This window comes from Haliaeetus albicilla, chromosome 16 (assembly GCF_947461875.1).
Source record: "Haliaeetus albicilla chromosome 16, bHalAlb1.1, whole genome shotgun sequence".
In the NCBI taxonomy this organism is placed as follows: domain Eukaryota; kingdom Metazoa; phylum Chordata; class Aves; order Accipitriformes; family Accipitridae; genus Haliaeetus; species Haliaeetus albicilla.
Genome location: NC_091498.1, coordinates 706241 through 727022, shown reverse-complemented (window position 1 = coordinate 727022; position 20782 = coordinate 706241). Strand labels below are relative to the sequence as shown.

General features: G+C 52.3%; 2 protein-coding genes across 2 annotated transcripts; one reads left to right on the top strand and one right to left on the bottom strand.

Annotated features, from left to right (window-relative positions):
- Positions 1–2132: 2132 nt before the first annotated feature.
- MANEAL (mannosidase endo-alpha like) lies at positions 2133–16275 on the top strand. Its single transcript, XM_069804527.1, is given in 10 exon segments — positions 2133–2254; positions 7423–7591; positions 7946–8050; positions 11342–11470; positions 13948–14146; positions 14629–14702; positions 15118–15194; positions 15651–16043; positions 16045–16181; positions 16184–16275. Coding segments are annotated over 10 exon segments (1497 nt in total).
- A 1054-nt stretch (positions 16276–17329) lies between these two features.
- Positions 17330–20778, bottom strand: YRDC (yrdC N6-threonylcarbamoyltransferase domain containing). The gene is made up of 6 exons (XM_069802828.1): positions 20601–20778; positions 20265–20460; positions 19867–19981; positions 19398–19517; positions 18520–18662; positions 17330–18193 (listed from the first exon to the last, which is right to left on the bottom strand). The coding sequence occupies exons 1-6, from the start codon at positions 20758–20760 to the stop codon at positions 18130–18132; spliced, it is 798 nt and encodes a 265-aa protein (XP_069658929.1). The 5' UTR covers positions 20761–20778; the 3' UTR covers positions 17330–18129.
- Between the last annotated feature and the right edge of the window lie 4 nt (positions 20779–20782).

Here is a 20782-nt window from a genome sequence, read left to right as displayed (position 1 = left end):
CGCTCTGCCTGTCAGCACCCTCGCTGCTCCGCCGGGGATCCAGCCAGCCCCCCCAGCCATGGCAGCATCCCCTCTCAGCACCGGCCTCTCCTTCCCCGGCTGGAAGAGCCGACCCTGATCCGCGTTTCTCGAGTGAATACTACACACACGTGCCGCGAAAAGGCAAGGCAAGGTGCACGGATATGGAACTAGCTTGTTCCCAGTAACGAGGGTGAAAGCGCAATGGTCGTTACTGGCATCCCCGCTCCGGCAGCCAGGGGTGCACACCGGCGGACCCGGGAACCCTGGGACGGCAGCAGCTCCCCCGGGGCAGCACCCACAGGCTCTGCGGCAGTGGACGGGTGACACGGAGGGCACCATCCTGCTCAGCTGCAGTGGGACTGCCAGGGCCGGGGCTGGGGCTGCTTGGGCTCAAAGCAGGGGACTGATCCCCTTCGCCACCCAGCCCCACATTTAACAAGGTCTGGAAGCTGTACAATGAGAAGCATCGCGCTATTTGTCCCAAGCCAAGGCCATGACAGCTCCCCAGCCAGCCAGAGAAACATTAATTGCGAAGCAGGTAATTAGTGGCTACAAAATATGACCAATACAATTACACTGAGGGTTTTTTTCCTCTATCTGTCCAGAGTCTTGGCACTGAAGAGTCTTATAATTAGATGACAAAACTGACAGGCGGCTCCACTGAAACCACCCGTCCTTGCCTTTTGCAGAGACTCCACAAGTGTTCTGCACCAATAATTACTAATCAAGTTATTTCCTTCAGTATTAAAAAGGCGTTCCACAGGTAATTTGCCCATAAAAGCGTGGGCCCGGCACTGGCAAACAGCCCCATACCTGCAGAGCCCAGCAGGTCTGGGATGGCTTCAGCTCTGGGCTCACGGACGCTCCCTGAGGTGACCCCCCCACCCCAGCTCGGGACCCTCCTGTGCCCCCACGGGCTCCGGGCCTGCATGGCCACTCTCCCCCCAAAATTGCCACACAAGGGTGGGCTGCACCATGCTGAGTGCAGCCCACCGCCACCGGGAGCTCCCCAACACGGCCAGGATGTGAACGTGGGCGAGGGACGGGGCAGACCAGAGAAGCAGAAGCAATACCCGAAGAGCCCTGTTCCCTCCAGCCTGTCGTCGGGCACAAGGATAAACGGCGTGGGGGGAAATGAATGGGCATGGAGGCAGGGGCATGCCCGAGCTGCCTCTCCTGGAGGTCCAGCCTGCTCACCCAAAGCCAGGCTCGCCTGGTGCTCACCTGCCTGGGGACATGCCCTCCTCGGCACCATTTCATCCCAGATGTTCACAGCTGCTGCTGCTGGTGTGTTCTGGCTCAGTGGCACTGTAATGATGTCATCCATCTGCATTTTCTAAGACTATTTGGAAAAAAAGCCCACAAGTCTGTAATTTGTCATTATAATACAGACCTGGAGAACAGCTGAACAAACCACTAATATTGAACAAACAAACAAACAAAAACCAATAATGGCTTCTATTGAGCAGAGATACAAAGCTGATGGATGACCTGTAGCAGCACAGGAGAATTATTTGTGAATTGCTATTGATTTCCAAAATCCAAATGTAAATTTTGCCTCGCAATTTAAGTATCAGGGGAAGTTTTTGCTTTTATATAGTCTTTTCTCTCCCTGTGACTTTTTTGGGGGAAATAACATTCACTCCAGCTAAGCTCACGTTATTCTCGCAGACACAAAGCAAGCTGGTTAAATTCAGGCACCTGCATGTTAGGCCTGGCCTGGGTTTGAGCATCACAGGGCATCCTCAAAGTCCTCCTAGACGCTGAAATGCTGACGCAGGGGCAGAGCATCCGAGAGTGAGCAGGGTGCGATTCAGGACAAGGGCCGGCAAGGCTGGCATAGCACCAGGGCAAACCCCATGAGCGCCCACGTCTGCATTAGCATGACCGCCCACGTCTGCATTAGCATGACCGGCTGCTCTCACGCCAGCGCTGGCAGGAAGGGTCCCAAGCCCTTGCTGTGTTTCAGCACAGAGCATCCCTGCTGCCAGGGTAACAGTGCAAGACTGACTGCCCAAGCTGAAGCACCAAAACCTGTAATTTAGACCCAAATAGGTGCCCACTAAGGTTTCTGAAGGACCAAACACCCGCCACTCCACCATGGCCCCAATATGCGGCTCCAGCCCACGGCTTTACCCCAACAGCCCATGTCTGTGACCAACAAGCTCTACAACTTCTGCCCCACCGCCTCCAAACTTGGCTCCGCATTTGCGCAGGAGCTCAGCAAGTTACTGTGAAATCTAAACCCACAGCGCTCGCCCTGAGCTGTTCCGTATCATTAACAGAACATCTGCCACGCTGCAAACAATGCGGAGTGTTCGGCGCTTCTCCCATCACTTATCACTAACAGCATTAGTCCTACTGCTATAAACAGAGTGTGCAGCAGAAGGCCAGAACCTACTAACGCCTGGCAACCCGAAAACGCTAGAAACAACCTCTCTCCATCCAGCGCAGAAGAGCCAGCCACTGGTGCCTCTGAGCGATCCTGCCTGGCTCTGCAGACCCAGCAGCCCCGGATGGCACTTCCCACATCAGCAAACGCTGGTGGTAGCTGCCACTGGTGCATGCACTGCTCTGCTTCCAGCAGCTCAGTATCTGCTGTTCCCCTACATCCCCAGCCTTTTATCATTATCTAACCCATGACAAACCCATTACGATGCTAAAGATTGGAATTACTGTGATCCCAGACAGATGCCCAAGAACTGGCCCAGAGAAGCAGCAGTGTTTTGCACAAGGCAGTAATAAATTACTGAAGGTCACCTATGATTTATCACTGCTTTGGATTCCAGACAGTGACACTGCTTCACCCAGGGAAGCAGCCTCGTGGGTGCCGGAGCATCTGCTGTGGTTGAGCCTCCAACAGCGATGTTTTTGCTTATTTTATTGGATTGGAAGCATCCCCAATAAGCATGCTGTCTACTTGCTTGAGCGATGCCTTTGCCTTACAACGCTGTGAATTTACATCCCATCCACTGCGCACAACTGCTCTGACAACTGGAAAAGCACCGTCTGGGAAAAGGACAAACTCCAGGTACCACCGGCAGCTCCCATGCAGGGCGAGCTCTGCTCCCCCAGCCCCACCTGCGCACCCCCCCGCCCTGCCCGGCGGAGCGAGTGAAGGACACAGCTGCAGCCAGCTTCACGCCGGAGGAAAGCAGCACCTTCCAGCGTGATCCCAGCGGCACAGGGACCTGCAGAGCCAGCCTGGCAAGGGGTACAGACACAGACCCTTCCTCCCGTGCCTCTCCATGTGCTTTGGCCACCCCCCTCCCTGGGGCTCTCCCTCCTGCTGAAGCATCCCCATCCCAGCTCCGAGGCTGGGTGTCCAGAGGTTTCGGCAACGCTTTAGGGGCTCTGAGACTCCTGCCAGCAGACCCTCCTTCTTGCTGACTGTTTGCCTGCCCAGTGGGAGGCAGCCCACACGCTGCCCCAAGACGACCCCTGCCCACAGCGAGTGCAGGCAGAGCGCAGCACCACCGGAGAGGCAGCCGGGGCAGCCCCCAGCCACTGGTCACAGCCTCTCTGACAGGTGCAACCCGCAGAACTGACCAGCCTGGATGCTCCCGCGGCTCAGGCAGCTGCAGCGGCTGCAGGACCGCAGCCTGCAGGCACTCCTGTGCCTGCATCCCTTTGCACAGGGGCTGTCCTCTCTCCTCTGGGCTCCAATTCTGCCTCTCCCGGGGCTGGGAGAGGCCAGTGCAGCCAGGGAGGCGTGAAGGGCACAGACAAGCGCTACTGGCAGCAAGACCCTGCCAGTCCACACTGGCAGTCACAACCTCTCACTTTAGAAGCAGGAAAAATAATTACCAGCAACTTTTGGAAGTAAATAAATAGCTGGTGAGCTGAGCCACTCGGATTATTAATGGTCAGTTTAATTGTTCAGACACCTTGGTCGTTACTAACAAGAATATCTGATGCCACTAAAACTCTTTGCCTATCGTGCTGCCAATATAAAAAAATCCAATGTGTATACAAAACCAGCTACCCTCAAGTGCAGAGAAATTATCTGAAAAACAAGCTCAGAGGCTGGCAAATCCCCCGAATGCATCCCTGGCGCAGGCTGGGTCATTATCACCAGGACAGGGCAACTATGCCTGCAAAGAAGGGAGCAGGCACCAGGCTGGGGTACAGTTGGGACATCCCAGCAGCTCCGGGAGGCTCAGAGGACCCAGAGATATTAAGAACAGCTCACATACTCTTTTGTTGCAAGTTCAAGGGCTAGACAACAGCACATCAGCTGCCAGCCCAAGCAGAGGCTGCTATGTGCCCAAGCCCAGCAGAGCTGCAGGAGACGCAAGACACATTCCTAGTTTCAACCCTGCGGCTCCCCAGACTTGGTCCCAGCAGGGTCGAGCCTTTGCCGAGCTTGTGAATGTGCCAGAAATGGCTGCAGGTGACAGGCACTGCCAGAGAGATAAGACTACACAGCACTGCACCGTGTTTTCATCTTCAAAGAGCTTGAAGATGCTAAGAAATTAACAGCAGCTTCTCCTGGGCACAGCTTTTGTCCCTGCGTGAAGGTCTGAGACACTATGCTGGCATTGCGGAGACATGCTGCTGGAGCCTGTCTGCAGGCTTGAGCTGCTCTGATTAGGAACAATTAGACAAGAGGGCAGAGAAACCCCGAAGAGAGCAGCTGCCTCTGACACAGGCTCTCAGCAGGGCTCCTGCTGCAGCTGCCAGCGGGAGAGGCTGAAGTGGCACTTGTGCAAGTGCAGTTAATGCTGCCGGAACCTCCACCTCGCTGCAAGGGGAGCAAGGACAGACCGCTCATAGCCAGCCCTTCCTCCGCCATCACCCACTTAAGTACAGGGGGGACACGACAGGGCAGGGGGGACACCCAGCAGGGGCAGGGTTACCCAGGGTCTGAAACAAACAGGTGTTTTCAGAACAGAAAATGGGCAAAACCCAGGTTTTCTCTGCAAACAGCCCTCCAGCCCCCTGCATGACACCTCCAGCCCCTGGAGCCAGGAGCTGCATCCGTCAGTCCCAGCAGCCTCCTTCCCTCCCTCCAGGCCCTCCTGCCTGTGTCCCCAGGCGTGATGGGGACAGGCAGCGTGCCATGGCCAGCAGCGCCTGGCCCCATCCTCACGTCTGGCTGGTGGCAGTGGCTGCCTTTCTAGATAGCCCTTTCATCTCATCAGAGGCTGCTAGATTTAATTCCCTGCACTTTAGTATAAAGTCAGGGTCCCATCCGGAAAGCAATTTGTGTCTCCTGGAGCAGGCAGTCGTAACATTTCCCATTAAAATGTAAATTTGGCTAAGTTTTCTGGCATCTCTTTTCCTTCCTTAAGGTAAGAAGAATATGAACTTGTATTATTTTTTCCATCAATGTTATCTTCCTCTAAGTTTTGTGCTAAGTAAAAAAGCTGCCCGATATACACTTTCTGCAAATTAAATTTGAATTGAGTCTGACAGCACAACAGGGATCCAGATTACAAAGAGATGTGCTAGCCTAATTGGAATCATTTCTAAGAGGTTATTCGCAGAAGCGTTAACCACGGAAAGCACAAGTGGAGCCGCACATGGTCTCTGTACCGAATGCTCATCTCGGCCGAGCAGGAGCGGGACGGCTGCCCGGCCGGTTGCGGGACCAGCCTGCTCCCAACAGCAGCAGCACCTTGCTGGCAGCGTCGCCTCTCAGGAACATGCTGGATGCTGAGTTTAGTTTTACTGACGATTGCAGCCTTCCAACCAAAACCAGCCTTCCCCATCCAGGCACTGCAGACCCCCACCAGCCGCTCCTCCCGCCAGCCCCTGGGGCTGCCAGGACCAGCCAGGCGCTGGTGGTCCCTGCTCCGCCGCGGTCCCTGCTCTGCCAGTGATCCCTGCTCCACTGCTTGCCTCCCCAGCAACTGCAGCAACATGCTGTCCCCCCCCCAGCAGAGAGGGGTAGGGACATCTTGTAACAGGCACAGGATTTTGGCCAAACATGCTCAGAATAATTAAACCAATTGTCCTGCTCACACTGCAGTTTTTAAAAGATGATCTTTCATGATTAAAACCCCAAATCCCTGTAGACTCACCACTTCTGCCTTCAGACACCTGGAGGCAGGGAAGTGCTCTCTCCATGCCTCGGGAAGCTTGTCAGAGTCTGAAGGGTATTTAAAGGATACGACTATACACCAAGGAGAAAAACCTGAAAATTATCTTTTGATGGTCAGCCACACAGAAACCAAGGGGGACCAGGCTGCCTGTCCCAGGGCTCCCTGCCCAGAGCTGCTGCTGGACATGGCTCATCAAAGTCATGCTGGAGCAGACCAGCTGCAGAATTAATATGGGAGCACGGTGAATTAATTACTACCTCCAGCTGCATTTCTAGTGGGGATAATTTCAGGTGCAATGGTTTAAATGACATCGTTTCAAAGAAGAGTCTCCCATTCTCCTGACTAATTTGAGGTTAACTAAATTTGTTTCTCATCAGGAGACAGCTCATCAGCTCAGCCCACAGTAATGACAGCTCCGCAAGCTCCTGCACATCCCTGAGAAGCAGGAGATGCTTTGGGGTTTGTCCCCAAGGAGAAGCAGGGTCAAGTTGTGCCATGTTCTTGCTTCTCTTGCCGAGTCCCCCATGGGAGCTCCAGCACCGCTGCTCCTATGCTGTCCCATTGCCCCACGCGTGGCTGCTGGCCCCCACATCATCCTAAACACAGTCTGCTGCATTCTGCCTCCCTCGAAGGGTTCTAAGAGCTGCCCAGAACCTGTGGGCAGAGTTAGTGGAGAGCATCATCATAGACCCAGGGGAGAGCGGGCTCATGAATAAAACTGAATAGCTTCATTGCAAGGAGGGGTCTGATCCAGTGCTTTCCCCGTCCCAGAGACCCCCAGGCCCCGGGGACAAGAGTGCTCCCCGGGGAGCCCCAGAGCCACAGCATAGCTTTCCTGCAGGGCAGCTCCTGACACAGCACAGGCAATACCAGCTCCTGGCAACCAGCACGTGGCTCAGACTGCAATCGAAACCTGTGTCCCTTCAGCAGCAGTAAGTGAATTAGCAGAATCAGCTGGCATTAATTATGCAGAGAATCATTTGCTGGTGAAATTAAAAAAAAAAAAAAAGATCTAATTTAATCAAAATATAATTAAATGAATAGTTAATTTAACAATTCCGCAGTGAAAACCCCTTGACCTCTGGAGCTATCCTCCCTGCAAGCACGGGCTGTTCATCACTCCAGCAGTTGGGCTCTGGCAGCAGTGGCAGCCCATGGGACCCCTGTCCCCCAGCACATCCCCACCTTGACCTGCACTGCCCAGAGCCCTCTACCCCGGGACTCATCCTGCAGCCATCTCCAAGGTGTCAAGAACAGAAAGGGCAAACTACAACCTTTTTGAAAAAGGGAGAAAAAAAGAGAAGAGTTGGGCATACACAGACCACATTACCTTTAAGCCGCTGAAAAATTCCAGTCCCAATAAATATTTTTTTAAGGAACTGGAAAATAGGAAGAAGATGAGCAGCAGCCAGGTGGAATTTCCTCCAGAAAAGGGAGCTGAGAGCAAATCTGACAAATGCGTCTGGAGTGACTCGGGAGAGGGGATGCTGTCTGGGGAAGCGGACTCTCCAGATGGCCTCAAGGTCCCTTCTGTCTCTATTGTCTATGCTTCTACGGACTAATTCCTTAAATCAGTATCCTGTGGAAATTTGTCAGGCATCCTGCCAACTCTGGAGCTGGAAGAAGGGCTGGAGGACAGTATAAGTGGGTATGCATGTGCAGCATGTAAACGGAAACTGGGTTTTTGTAATAGGCCCCTATAATCTCCAGAGATAAACTCAAAGGAGCATTTTACAGCAGCCTCCTCTTGAGACAGCAAAGCCCTCGTTCAGAGACACAAGGTGTGTGTACGAAAGGCAGAACAGCCCCAGCCAAGAACTGGCTGTCTCATGGATGCCCCTTCCCACGCGCTGTTTCACAGCCCTCTCCTGTTACAGGCGGACTCATTCCTGCAGCAGAAACAAGAATTGCAGCTCGGCATCCCCCTCTATGTACAAAAATGGCCTAAATGGACAGGATCATCTCTCCTGGCTGTAACCACAGTGAGTGAAAAGTCCTCACTCTGAGCTTCAAGCATCTGGCAAGGAGGACTGTGCTCCATCTGGAAGCATTTCCCCATGCACTGGACTATGTCCTAGTCAAGGCATTATAAGAAAATAAATCAGAAGGAGATTAACATAAATATTGTTTGAAAGATTTAATCAGCTACAAATTGCAATGTTGTGTTTCCAGCTTAATTAGCCCAAGCCTGGTTTTCTTTGCTCTGTACTGTGAAGTAGAGCGAGGGCATTTAAAAGCATCATTGCAGATCTCAGTTTGCGGCGATGGAGGAAAACTTCTCCCTGGCTGGGGCTAGCAGATGCCTTGGATAGCAGGATCTCTGGGGGAGCTGGCTTTTTGCAGCAAGAATGGTGCTCCAGTGGCTTCCAGTACCACTCTGCAACAAGGAGGATGCTCCAGCCTTGCAGGCACATTGCTGCTGCGCCCACTAAAGCAGGACTTAGCTGCTTTGCCTTCAATGACATCTGTGGCGTGAAGGCAAAGAGCCCTCAGGACACAGAGCCAGTATTTGTGAGTCTGCCCAGGGACAGCACCTCACCCCTGCACAGGCACAGGGCAGTTTTGCCAAAGACTTCCTGACTGCCCCATCAAAGACATGACTTGAGGCATATCTGCACCTGCAGACCATGCCTGTACTGTGGCACTGTGAAGCCATACATGTTCACTCAGGCCTGCAGAGCTTGAGGAAGGACAAGGAATAAATCTAGCGGCAATCACTATTAGAGATGGCCAAAATTGTGTAAAAAATATTAAAGCAATTAAATACATTGTCTGAGGCACCTTCCTGTAACAAGTTATTCCTGGGTTGCTCTGATTTATGTCCTGCTTCCTACAGTACTCCAAACAATAACCAGAAGTCAACAATAAAGGGTGCTCCAACTATACCAGCTGTGAAAAGTTCTCAGCACAACCACCTCTGCCATGTAACAACTGCACAAAATAAAAAAGGGTATGAAAAGCCAGAGGCTTTTAGCCACCAACTGCAGCAGCAAGAATGACATTGTGGACATGGGGAAGCACTCAATGAACATCAGTAGATAAGATCACAGTGAGAAGCAAGAGTTACCCAGCAACTGCCTGACATCAGACAGACCAGATTACTCAGCCAAGGCTTCCAAACACAAACCCCTGACAGCATTTTTCCCCAATGGCCTTAACGGGGATGGAAAGGGTCAGACACTCAGCAGCTTCACCTCTGATATCAACTCAGACTAAACCTGCCTGGTCTGTTGTTGCTCATTTAAATCATTGCTATATGAGTTTGAACTGGCTCTGCTAATGAGGTTCTAAAGATGCATTTTTATTTGGAGGGCAAGTGCTAATTAAAATGCAAACCATGTATCTCCTGCTCTGAGTGCTCATGCCAATGTGATTTCAACAAGGGTTGCAAACACAAGAGTCACCCTGATCTGTATTGCTCCTGTGAATTGGCTTATGCAAGCGTTTATAGTTCCACCTACAAGATCTAAAAAGGCATCTCTCTCCACTCCAGCAGAAGCTATTTGTCTCATCAGCACGTCCGAACTGGTCATGAGTGTATTTTCACAATGTGTCTCAGCAGACAACTTGCAGTGCCCCAGACACTCACCACTGCTGTCAGTCCTGATGCCATGTCCCCCTGCCCACTGCACACATGATACCTGGCACTGAGTCTTTGCACAAAATCACTCAGCACAGCAGCAGGGTCCCCACTTTGGAAAGTATCAAGAACACCTGAATAGGCAACAAAGCCTGCATTTCCTCCATGCTGGTGCATTCCAGAGGTGTTGACAGTGCCCAAGTGCTGACACAAAGGCTGGTTACTTTAGCTGGTCCTGTGTACATCACCCTGACAGCTACAGTGGCCTGCAGACACCCAGCAGCCAGAGGAAAGAAGTAATTTATAGTGTCTGCATTTCCTGCAAGGGAACAAGGGCACCAGCCATTTCACCCATGCCTGACGCGTGGCTCATCCTCTTGATGCCAGTGGCACAAATAAAGCTGTCACTTGCAGGGACACTGAACGCCAGCAGCATGGAATGAGCCAGAAGCAGAGGCACCAGCCGAGATGCCGATCCATTTCCCCAGTTTTCTGCCCACCAAGGCTGCTTGCAAATGCCACACCAAGTTGTGGCAGAAAGATGAGGCTTTGGGCACCCCAGAGCAGACCGCAAAGCCAGACCCTTTAAAGCAAGGCTGCTCTGCCTCAGGCCCTTGCCTCACCTTCTTGAAGACCATCCCCCCCCGCCCAGCTATGGGAAAACAGCCCTTCCTGGCCATGAGGGCATCACCTCCATCTGCACGCTTCTAAGTCCCCAAGGGGAGGGATGACCTGCTGCAACAGAGACCCAGCAGCCAGGGAAGCGGCTCCCAGAAGGCCCCCGCAGCTCGGCTGGCTCCATCCACGGAGGGCAGAGCCGCGTGCCTGTGCCAGCACAGAGGTCAGGAGCACAGCTGCACCCCGATTATTGATGGCGCAAGATTAGCTTGTCTGAACAGGGAAATACATCACCGGAAAAATAGGAAACATTTTGAAAGTGGATGGCGGGCGTGAGAGTGATGAATGAGTGCTGGAGGAGCCTGGCAAAGATCAATGAATAGCTGATGAGCTGAGGAATGAGACGAGGGGGAAGCTCACCATGCAAATACAGAGGGAGCAGAATCAGTAGGGAAATTGCTCGCTACGGCGAGACGTTACAGGGAGCCCCCAAACAGCCTTTACATTCGCAGTACAGGTATGGGGGAAGCCAGGCATCAGGGCAGCTGGTTCTGGCTCTGCTCAGTGTCGGTGTGAACCGGGGGCTGTGGGGAGCAGACTGCCCGCACCCACTGCCTGCCAGGGCCCAAGGAGGCACCCCCATGCCCCGCTCTGTCCCCTCCACCAAATCATACCCTCTGCTCAGTGCCTATCTGCACTGCAGGGACAGCCATGGAGGGGATAGGGTGCTGCGCAGACAGACAAAAGGGAAGCGATCCCTCTTAGTTCCCTTGGCCCCTCTATCCTGCGGGATACCCAATTTGGAAAGATGCAGTAAGAGCAAAGGGTCAGAGAAGGGGAAGCACCCAGAGACCCCTCATGCACACGCTTTGCAGATGACAGTAATTCACCCAGCCTGGTGCTTCTGGGCTTTTACAGCAGAAGCTCCCCAGACAGGCAATTTCTGTGAAGACATCATTTTGGGGTCAGCTCTGTGTGTATTACAGTCCATTAGCAGCGACTGAGACACCTGCTCAGAGCAATAAAGATACATAACCACTCTGTGGCACTCAGACACTGGGAAAAATCATCCCAGTGTGGGCTTTGCAAGGACCAGGCGCAGGCAGGAGAGCAGCACCACGTCCTGCTCTCCCCGGCAGCCGCTCGCCTGCGGCGGGCAGCTCCGCACGCAAGCCACCACCTGCGCCACGCCAAGCCCGTGTCGGCAAGGCCCCAGCGCAGCACTCGCTTATTAATGCTTTTAAGCGTTCATACACACGTCAGCCAGTTCAGCCGCCGGCTCCAAGGCTCCCTGCGGTGGCCTAGCTCTATCTAGTGGTGGGAGACACGGCTCCGGCGCCTCGGCCACCCTGGAAGCAAAAAGGCTGGAAGCTGATGGGGCTGCTCAGAGAACAAACATGTATGGACAGAGGCATCAGGGAAGTCAGCATGAGAGTCGTTTAGAACAACCGTCATCTCCGGCGATGCAGTAGCGAGAAGCGTCCTGGAGCAGTAATTTTTGGGAACTCATCTTTCTGGGCCTCCTGCACTACAGGGAGTTGCGTCAGGTGGGGTCAGGGATGGGAGTCCAGTAAAAGCTGATCCTTGCGATACTGCTGGAACGCGTATCACATGGGCAGCATGGAGACCCAGACTGAGCCACACCACCATTTTACCCAGTTAGATGTGGCTGTTAGACCTGAAGATCCCGACCCATACACCATGCACCCCCTGCTCATTGCTTCCAGATAATTTTTATTTAGATGGTTCTGCCCTGCCTTCAGGTACTTCATCTGCCAGTTCATAAACTAAATGTCATAGACAGTTTCTAGAGGTATTTAATTCACAGATGGAGAATAGTGACAGCAAATTCTCTGGTCTGCAGATTTCTGTCCAGCGTCCTTGTCACCAGATACAGAAAGAGAAAGCTCTTCCCACCTCCCTGGAGCATCCACCCTCTGTAGCCTGATGTCTACAAGTAGCCTGAAGGTAGCTATTTGAAAGAAAATGACAGCAGCTACTTGTGGGATGATGGGCTGAACAGAGCAATTTAAAACTGCCCATCAAAAAGCAGTGGTATTTAGCCCCAATGCCTCCTTCCCTGCAGCTGGTTCTTGGTGGCTCTAGTGTGCTCAGGTGCAAGGGTCTGCCAACCAGGAGGTCACAAACAGCAGCATCCTTTGCACAAGCCAGTGAAAGAAATGACTCAGAAAAAGACTATGAACACAGCACCGCTAGCTTCCTGAGCTAGCTGGCTCAGCACGAGGCTCACTGCATTCACAACTGGCAGCCACGAAATCAGATTAAAAAGTGTCCTCATCTCCAGCAGATGACAGTAAGTGAGAGGCAAAGCAGGGAACCGAGCTCACCGAGTCCCTGAAGAGGCCAAAGCAGATGTGAGCTGATGAATGAACACACAGGAGTGTCACCCCCAAGCATGAATCAGGCCTCCAAAATTATCACACTGGTCTTAAAGAGATTTGAAAAATAAATGGGGGAAGCAGGAGAGGCATTTGCCTGCCTTATACCCCCCGAGCCACTAAAGTACATTTGCACCATGGTTTCTGGTATCTCCCTGCAATTGGGAGGTCCAGCAGCTTCCTTAGGAAGGCGTAGCTGCATTTGTGTTCTGACCAAACAGATCCAGAAAGCGGAGAGGTAAGAGTCGGATGCCTCTCTCCACCCCTCTGGATACAGCATTTAAACACAGAGATGAAGTATTGCTAGAGCAAGTCCCATGTGTGCAGAGTTCAGGCTCCAGCAGCACTTGTGCCCTACACCCAGATGAGGCAGAGGACAAAGATGAGGTTCTCTGTTTTACAAAAAAACCTGCTCATCTGAGCAGGGGGACGTTCCTTGCTGCTCTTCCAACACTGGCTCTGTGCTGCTTCTAGGAGCCACACATGGTGAAGCATGAAATACAGCTGGGACTAGGACTTGAAATAGCTGCTTTGGACAGGATGCTGGTACCCCCAGAAAGAGAGGAGCGGGCATCACCCCCACAGCAGGGCTGGTGTACAAGCACCAGGGAGAAGTTTGCCAAATCTCTTTGGCAAACTCAGGTGGCAAGAGGCCAAAACATACCCAAGGCAATATAGCACCCCACAGGATCACACCAGGACTGGCCAGGCACTCTCCTCACTGGAGTCCCAGCACACCAGCCAGAACCGGGATGCTCTCCCAACACCCCTTTCCACTTTTGTCCTACCAGAACCACTGCTGCCAACCTGGCACCCAGCCCACAGTTAGTTCTTGCATGCGTCTAACCCAGCCAAAAAACACATAAAGCTCTGAAAGGCAAACTTCTAGCTGTCTCTACAGCTCGCTAACGCTTACCCACACTCCTCCTGCAGACCATGACTCTGCATGGGTGGCTGTCGTGAGGAAATACTGCCAGAAGGCTCCAGCGCTGTGGGGCGGCACGAGCTTCAGCCAAGCAGAATAATGGAAGCCCCAAAGCTGCTGGAGCGCCTCGGAAGCCTGTTTCTGATTTGCAGGCAATTTGTTCCCTCGACAGGTTCATCTCATTACTGAGTTCCCGTTTAGCAGGAGTTTTATCGCCTGTAACATTTGTGCATAACAGATTCACCCAATTAAAATGTTATTTCCTTTAACAGCTCGGATAGTCACACTTCAGTGTTTGCTGGAGCATGTTTTCTTTTCCTCGAGTAAGTTTAGTCCTTCATCAACGACCCGTTTCAGCGACTGCACTTGGGAACCGAGCGCGGGCGGCAGCCCCTGCCCTTGCCCATCACCGGGCCTCCCCGCCACCCTCCCCACCGGGACAAGCTATGGGCCGGTCTTGCGGGGAGCATTGTCACTCCCACAGGGGATCAGCCCTCAGCACCGAGGGACCCACCACACATGCGTCCCAGTCCTGCCGTGACGCTGGGGGACACCGGTGGGGGACACCAGCGGGGGCTCCGCCGGCCCCAGCCCGCCCGCCAGCCCCCCCCCCCGTGGCTGCAGGTGGCCCCGAGCCCCCCCAGTCACCAACCCCAGGGGGAGCCCACCGTGCCAGGCACGGGCACACAGCAGCCCCCCACCACCACCCCACAGCCCATCACTGGGGCCACCAGTGGCTGCAGTCGCTCCCCTCCACCATGCCACAACACCCCAGCACAGGGCACCCGCTGCCCCCTCGCCGGTGCTGCTGGCACCCACGGGCCCCAACAGGTACCCAGGAGTGCCGAGTACAGCCTCTCGTAACTGGGGCTTAAACACCACGGGGCTCTAAAGCGCTGGAGTGACGGGAGGCACCTACTGCTCTGCCGCTGCACGGGGAGAGGAGAAGCTCAGGCACAAGAGACGTTTGACCGAGACCTGCTCTGTCCGGTGCTGCTGCGGGAGTGCTGGTTCCGCCCCGGTACCCACCCGGCCCAGCAGACAACAACAGTGAGCCGTCGGACAGCCTCGTGCTCTCCGTAGTGGATGCTGCGTGCAGGTACGCCATAAAGGTAAGGCTCTTGTCTGCTGGTGGAGGCCATTAAACTCACCGTTCGACTCCAGCATGAAGCCAATGCTGTGCTTGGGCAGAGGCCCTGCTCCTCTGCTTCAGTGACCGTGTTAAAACAAACGAGTACTTGTGTTTAAGACCATGGGAACAATAGCTAAATACAGGGCTTTTCCTCTTCTTAATAATTGGGATTTTCAGTTTCCTTTTTACTAGCATTAGGGAAAACCAGTGAAAAGCCCCGGCTTCACCGAGTAGGCTGCTGTACTCTACATGTGTTGTGAAGTGGTCTGCCCAGTCTGGCCACAGTGGGCGACAGAAGGTCCTTTACAGCAGACCTGCGGTCTTCTGGGAGGTCAGGGTGCAGAGAAAGCAGTACCATGTGATGAAAATAACCATCTCCATGGGCTCTTTTGAAGGTTGCCTTTCATATCCAGCCATACAAAGGGTGCAATGACCACACCATGCATGAGAATATCAGATACATCATGGACAAGTAAGTTTTTCATGTAGGCTAAATCCAGCTGCGTAATGTTGCTTTAAGCACAAACAGCGTGCAGACCTTTGAATTAAATACATCAGAATAGTGTCCAAAAAAACAGCGTGCAGGGGAGGGAGCTGACTAGAGTGAGCCAACAGGGCAGTACTGGGCAGGGGTCACAATCTAATCCCACTTTCTCTGGCACTTCAATACCTTGCCTTCAGAACCCAAAATTGCTTTCTTCTGCTCAGGTTTCTGAATTTACGGCCTGTAGGCTGGCATCTCTACCCTTTCTTTCAAAAAGGAAAGGAGCAGGCACAGGCACTCCCGTGAAGACAGAGATAAAGACTGTGGGAAAGGAGGCCCCTACAGCAAACCACGTCTCACACCATGCTTGCCTTATAATAGAAGTGCCTGCTGAGGGCTTATCACCCCCGCCTCTGAAAAAGCTTTGTGCTCTCCTCTAGCTAGATACAGATCACACGCAGCTTTTTGTAAGTCCAAGACCAGCACCGGCAATAGTCTCCCACTGTTTTATAACTATGATTCCTACTTGACATCAGCTGAATCCTGAGCCAACGTTCTCACGCCATCAGGCTCCCATTTTCTCTGCAACACCTCTTACGACGCTGTGTTTGTAGCGCTGCTTGTGGAGGAGGGACACAAGCATGAAATCCTCTCCGCAGGGTATGAAGGCATGTACACATACTTTGTGTCCAACGGTTTCTCTTTTGGCTCATCCCACCAGAACTGGAACGCAATCAAAACTTTCTGCAACTCCAGCAAGCTGATGTTCATCCCCAGCATTGGCGCAGGCTACATCAACAGCAGCATTTGCCCCTGGAACAACCACAACACTCGGAACAGTCAATGGGAAGTACTATGAAACAGCTCTGCAGGCTGCTGTCATGGTCAGGCTAGAGATCGTCTCCATCACATCCTTCAACACATGGCACGACGGCACCCAGATCAAGAAAGCTGTACCCAAGAAGACGCTGACACGCCTTTAGACTACCTTCCTCATCAGCCGAGCACATACCTGGAGCTGACTCGCAGGTGGGCAGAACATTGCAGCAAAGAGAAGATGTCCCGCTGACAAAGCTGCACCCCAGAGCAGCTGTTCAAGAAAAAAGCACTCAAGGAGACGCAGCCACAGAACCTTCAGCCTAACCAGGCTGCTGAATGCGAGCAGCCATCTGCAAGTATCCAAAGGACTGTGTAAGCCCAGGCTACAGACTGACAGGAGGAAGCATTACAGGGAGCAGGAAATCTCCAAGCAGCAGTCAAATCTAATTTTCTGCAGATTTAGTACAGATGACCCTTTCAAAGCTCCTCTGGAATTCACAAGGGGTGCTGGCTTGGGGGCCAAAGATCTGGTTTTCCTTACCATGTGTCTGTTCTGTGATGTTCGACATGATTAGCTGGGTTCCGGCATGCATTTCACCATACGCCCTTGGCCCGCTGCCTACAGTGATCACATATCCCTCATTCTGCTAGCAACTCTGTCAAAGCATTTCTCTATCAGCTTACTGTAAAGAGGAGTAAATATTCCTCCCAACTGTCTACTGTAGGTGAAACTAAGTCATGCCATTACATACCCTCTACTTTATCCAACCCTCCTATACCAAGGAATTCTGCACTGGGCATTGTCACTGTGGTCCACTGTATCCAAATAACTAAAGATAATTAGAGCTGGAACGCTAGAGACTATTTATTACTACTACTGTATGTGCTGGAAACCAAGAAAATGCAATAATCTATACTAAAAGCTCTTAACTCATTGTTTAGTGTTCCCTGTTTTGAAAATTTAGATCTGAAGTTGCTTCATCCCCTTTAGAACCAAGGAGAAAAAAGTATTTGCAATAAAAATGCAACTGAAAACACCGTTAATTTGTGATTTGAAAGAGGTTCAGCTCACAGTAGCTTTCCCTTTTTTGTGATTTTAGCCATGCTTAGACCCTTCTAAATTAACCATAAAATTCATTTATAGTTGTCTGTATCAATAAAATGAGAAGGAGCAGCTCTGGATGTGAAACAAGGTTCTACTTATGATGCCTCCATACGTGTTCTTGCTAACCACTTAAGTCCATCAAAAGTCATGGAAAATAATGTCTAAAAACAAGCATTTATAACAAAATCATGCAAGTTGCTTACCATTTTTTAAATTAATAGCAGCTCCATAAACTTTATGTTTCAATGAAGAATAAATACCAGCGGAAACTTTCATCCATTCCCTATTTACTTCAGCTTAGCACTGTTTGCAGAACAAAATCAAGAGAAGGAAGTCCACATTTAAAAAATGAAGATCAGCAAGCTAAGAGCTTGTTTTCATTCTTTGTATTATGAGGAAGCCAGGTCCTTCTGAGCAGCTCTTGTCTAGGTAGGGACCATTTGAATACTGCTAACTGTCAAAAGCACTTAGTTTCATCTCAGTAGTAGGTTTTGATTACATTTAAAACAGAGAAAAACAGCCAGAGAACACCACAGCTATAACATCGTGAAAGCTCGAAAAACCTCTTTTCCATCTTTGCTTTTCTTTCAGTGCAGATACAATAAACAAAGACATGGAATAAGTGTTAAGGGGAGGGTAGATCAGACACTACCTTCATCATCCCATCCTAAGAATAGTCTATCATTCAGACTACTGTATTTCAAAGGCCTAATCATGTTAATAAAACAGACAGGTATTTGGGAATGGTACAGCAGCACAGAGAGGTTAGCATACATATTTGGGTGGGTTTCTCAGACCACAGCAGATGTGATATTAATTAACAGATACCCATCAACTGTTGCTTCGGTTTTTTATCTTCTTTTTTAATCTTTTGTTTATTAACCTTCACATAACCCATTGACCTTATTAAACAAGGCCACGAACGCCCATTTCCTGAATGTGCAGGCACACAGTGCCCAGCTTTACCAGCTCTGCAGAGCCTCCTCAGAGTCTGAAGTCTCAAGATGATTCTGGTATCAAGCCATACTTCTGCCTCAGGATTTCAACTGTAGGTGTCAGTGCACTGTGGGGTGAAACAGAACCGTCAGAAAAAAGGTTTTGAAGGATTAAACTCCATTTTCTGGGAAAGAGCAATCAGTTAGACCCCGTATTGCATTTTGAATTGAGGAGAACTTGAACTCCAGGAACTAGAGCGTTTCACATAGAAGCTTCTAGAAAGGGGTCTCCTGGGCTTGGAATCTAGAGCACTTCCAGTATTTCTGAGCCTGCTGGATTAACGTGAAGGTTCAACTGCTATGGGAAAAAAAGCAAAACACAACCCACCCTAACTTGAAAGTTTCATTTCATTTAAAGAAAAAGCTACAGTTCTACTCAGCAAAGAGTGCTCACCAGCCAGGACGAATGATGGTGAACTTCCCCGACACAGATAAGTCAACCACAGTTGACCCCAAACGACACTCTGGGCTCTGGACATCCCCTATTGGGCCTCCATCTATGATTAAGGACAACTGAGGCCATAGGTCTTGGAATTCCTGAAAAAAAGAGATGTGGCTAAAAGTCCCGAAGATGGTTTGTGATTGTGTTTTAAGAGACACTACTGGACATTCTGTTGTTAAGGGAGGTGGTCTCTCCCCTTCCGCTACCAGGTCAGCTCGCTTTTTTTCTATCATGAACACATCTCGGTTTGATTTCTTAGAACAGATTTCTCTCAGACATGCAGGAAAGCCACAAGGATTCTCTGGTTGAAGACTTCTTAGCTGCACCACTGCTTATTAAGGAGCACACAAAAAAAGCCAGAAGTCTATCAAGACATCTGGGGACAAAGACAAGGTGTCTGTCTGCTACTGTGCCCAACTACACCATCACCAGGGTCACAAGCTTTGCAAAAAGATATCTCCTTGAGTTACTGTTAGTTACCAGGCTGCAAGGAGCTGTACAGGCAGCAGCAGTCTCATTCCACAGCCACCCCTCCTACAGTCATTTCCGTCTTTCAGATTTGGCACCCACTTCAAAACGCGTGTATAAGCCTTTAAATACTACTTTTCAGCTCTGCCCTCCTCACTTTTCAAGGTGAGGATCATAGCAAGACAGCTACCCCACACCACGTATCTGCAGGCTGTTTTAACTAGAGATTATCACTTTAAAACAATATATAATAGCAGCAGAGAAATTCTTGGTTTATTGCTAAAGCTGGCTTCCAATTGTGAGAGCCTGGGGCTCTGACAGACTACCACAATAACATCACTTACTGGCAAAACCGGCCTTACCGAAACCGTCAGCGTGCTCGCCTGACAGCTGACGTTAGCGCTTGTTAAAGCCAGTGGTCCAGAGCAAGCTCGTGCCAACTCCCTAATAAAAGGGTGATTTGGAATACGAACACCAACCAGCTACAGGGAAGAAGAGAGCTTGGTGTTACACACAGTAACCATTTTTAATCTTGCATTGCCTAAAGCCCTCTTGACTTAAAGCTGATACTCGAGACAATCAGTACATCAACACCCGCTGAACTAGCAATAATACGAGATGTGTCTTTGTAAGTTAGCCCCCAATGCTGGGTTGTGCCGCGTTCAAATAAGTCGCAGGGAGCACTACAGCATAGGGACCAGCTTTGGGAGAACACCTGTCACTGCTAAGCGTGCTAAACACACACGTCAGAATAAAAGTTACGACAGCAGAAGCGCAGAAATAGCTCACCGTCCCTCAAACCCCAAGATGCGTCCTGTAGCAAAGACCTACCGACGTGAAAGGATTCAAGTCTTTGTTTAGTTCTTCCGAACGTTTTAAGACCAGGGTCACAGGTCCTGGAAGCAGGTCCCGCAACAGCTCGTCCGGCACGTTCACCTGGCAGTACCTGCATGGCAAGAGGAAGCGTTAGAGGGCCCGGACCGCAGGTGCTGGGCGCTGTGAAGCGGCTCCAGTGCAGCCCTTCCCTGCGGCCTCATGCTCTGCAGCGCGGAAAGTGGCCGCTCCCCGCCACGAACGGCACCGGCAGCCCCCGGCCGCCCCGTGGGAAGCAGTGCTGTGCCGCCGGGCTCTTGTGAGAGCTCGGGAGCCCAGCAGAGCCCCGCAGACCGGCGGCGCGGCCCGCCCAGCCCCGGGGGGCTCCGCGGGCCGGCCGCAGCCCCCACGCCCACCTGTAGAGGCGGTCCACGTCCCCGAGGCAGATGGCCAGCGGCTTCCTCCCGTTCCGCCCCTTCAGGCTGTAGATGCTCCGCACGGCGCCGGAGTCCTGGGCCAGGCACGCCACGCCGTACACCGTGTCCGTCGGCACCGCCACCAGCCCGCCCGCCTGCAAGGCACCGACGGCGGCCGCCACCGCCTCCCTCCAGCCTGCCCGACACCGGCGGGTCAGCGGGGCGGCCCGGCACCCCCCGCCCCGCCCAGCCCAGCCCGGGTCGGGCCTCCCGCCGCGCCGGCCCGGCCTCCCTCCGCGCCGCCACCCGCGCCTCCCCCCCGGACCCGGCCTCCACCTTGCGGGTCGGGCTGGGCGGCGCCGCCGGGCGGCAGCAGCAGGCGGGCGCTGCGGGCGAGGCCCAGGCCCAGGCCCAGGCCCAGGCCCGGTGCCGGGCCCGGCGCTCCCTCCCCGGCCCGAGCCAGCCCCGCCAGCGCCACCCGCCGCGCCCTCAGCATCCAAGAGCCGCTTCCGGTCCGC